This window comes from Haplochromis burtoni, unplaced genomic scaffold (assembly GCF_018398535.1).
Source record: "Haplochromis burtoni strain Fernald_Lab_line unplaced genomic scaffold, NCSU_Asbu1 Contig_1984, whole genome shotgun sequence".
Classification (NCBI taxonomy): Eukaryota; Metazoa; Chordata; class Actinopteri; order Cichliformes; family Cichlidae; genus Haplochromis; species Haplochromis burtoni.
The window spans coordinates 258-1,875 of record NW_024584345.1 but is presented as its reverse complement, the minus strand read 5'-3'; the positions used below and the strand labels follow the sequence as shown (position 1 = coordinate 1,875).

Below are 1,618 nucleotides of genomic sequence, written 5' to 3'. Positions count from 1 at the left end.
TACCAAGAAGACCTGGAGCAGTGTGGTCTGGATGTGACAGAGGCCTCGGTGTACTCAGGAGTTTGTACAGAGATCTTCAAAAGAGAGTGTGTGATCTTCCAGAAAGCAGTCTACTGCTTTGTTCATCTGAGCATTCAGGAGTTTCTGGCTGCTGTCTACATGTTCCACTGTTTCACTAACAGGAAGACGGAGGTGCTGGAGGACTTCCTGGAAGATGAAATGAATGAAGAGGAGGAAGATGATGATGAGGATTATGATGAAGACTTGTATTACACATCTGTAGCTGACTTTTTGCACATGGGCCTAAACAAATCTCTTCAAAGTAAAAATGGCCACCTGGACCTGTTTGTTCGCTTCCTGTATGGCCTATGTCTGGAGTCCAACCAAATAATATTATGTGGTCTGCTGGGTCAGACAGAGAACAGTCCAGAAGTTATTGAGAGAATCATTAACAACTTGAAGGAGATGAAAGCTAAGTTTATTTCTCCTGACAGAATCATCAACATCTTCCACTGTCTGATGGAGATGAATGACCTCTCAGTACATCAGGAAATCTTGGATTTCCTAAAGTCAGAGAACAGATCAGAGAAGAAACTCTCTGAGATCCACTGCTCAGCTCTGGCCTACATGCTACAGATGACAGAGGAGGTTCTGGATGAGTTTGACCTGGATGAATACAACACATCATGGGAGGGTAGACTAAGGCTTATTCCGGCTGTGAGAAACTGCAGGAAGGCTCGGTGAGTCCAGATGTTAATATCGTCCTAAAAACTGTAAAGATGCCATCAGCTGTCTGATATATACTCTAAGGTCTAGAAGTATGTGAATGGTGACACAACTTTATAGTTTGTTCTCTTCACACTAAATTTATTTAAAATGAAAATAGTGTGATAATTTCAGATTCTGAGCTTTAATTTGAAGTTTCAACAAAAACGTTGAAAAGTTTTTTTGGTCATTTTCATACAAAATCTTCTTTTCTTAATGGTAAATAAGGAATTTTGTTAAAGCTCTTTGGAATAATTGAAATCTGAACCTGTGGAGTATAGAATGGATTTCCTCCTTCCTTTGGTTTGCTCTTCAGCCGTGACATGCAGCTGCATAGGCTTCACATAAACGGGTTTTATATTCCTCCTGGGTCTGTTGAGTTTACACAATATTTTAGATCACTGTCTATGTGTCTTGTGAAGCTTTGGTACATGTTAGTGACTGGGAGAGTAATATCTTCCTGTACATCTGACAGTAGGGCTGGGCCATATTGTACCGTTCACGGTAATACCGATACAATGTTAGGCAACGATAAGAAAATGAAATATCGCGATAGAATATGGGTAAAACGCGCATGCGCAGTGCCTTTGTTTTCATACGCACATGGCCGATTGAGTGAAACGGATGAACCAGAATTGGTTTGTAAAAATGATGAAACTTCAGTGATGTGGAAGTGATTTGGTGTTTGTCCATCAGATACCCACCAAAGCACATTTTTCTTTGTAGAACACGCAAGCGGGCCGTCGTTATTGCCGTATTTGTCGGACTAAGGTGCTCGTAAATCTGGGAGTGATCTGGGTCCTAAACTCCTTTCCCTTCAGGTTCCAAAGTCAAACGAACACTGCAGCATCAC

The 1,618-nt window shown here is 41.3% G+C and overlaps 1 protein-coding gene across 1 annotated transcript; it reads left to right on the top strand.

Moving 5' to 3' along the window:
- Nucleotides 1-3: 3 nt before the first annotated feature.
- LOC121813593 (protein NLRC3-like) lies at nucleotides 4-1,339 on the top strand (the record flags this gene model as incomplete). Its single annotated transcript, XM_042217441.1, has 1 exon — nucleotides 4-1,339. A coding segment is annotated over one exon (741 nt), but the record flags the coding sequence as incomplete, so codon positions are not given.
- Nucleotides 1,340-1,618: the final 279 nt, after the last annotated feature.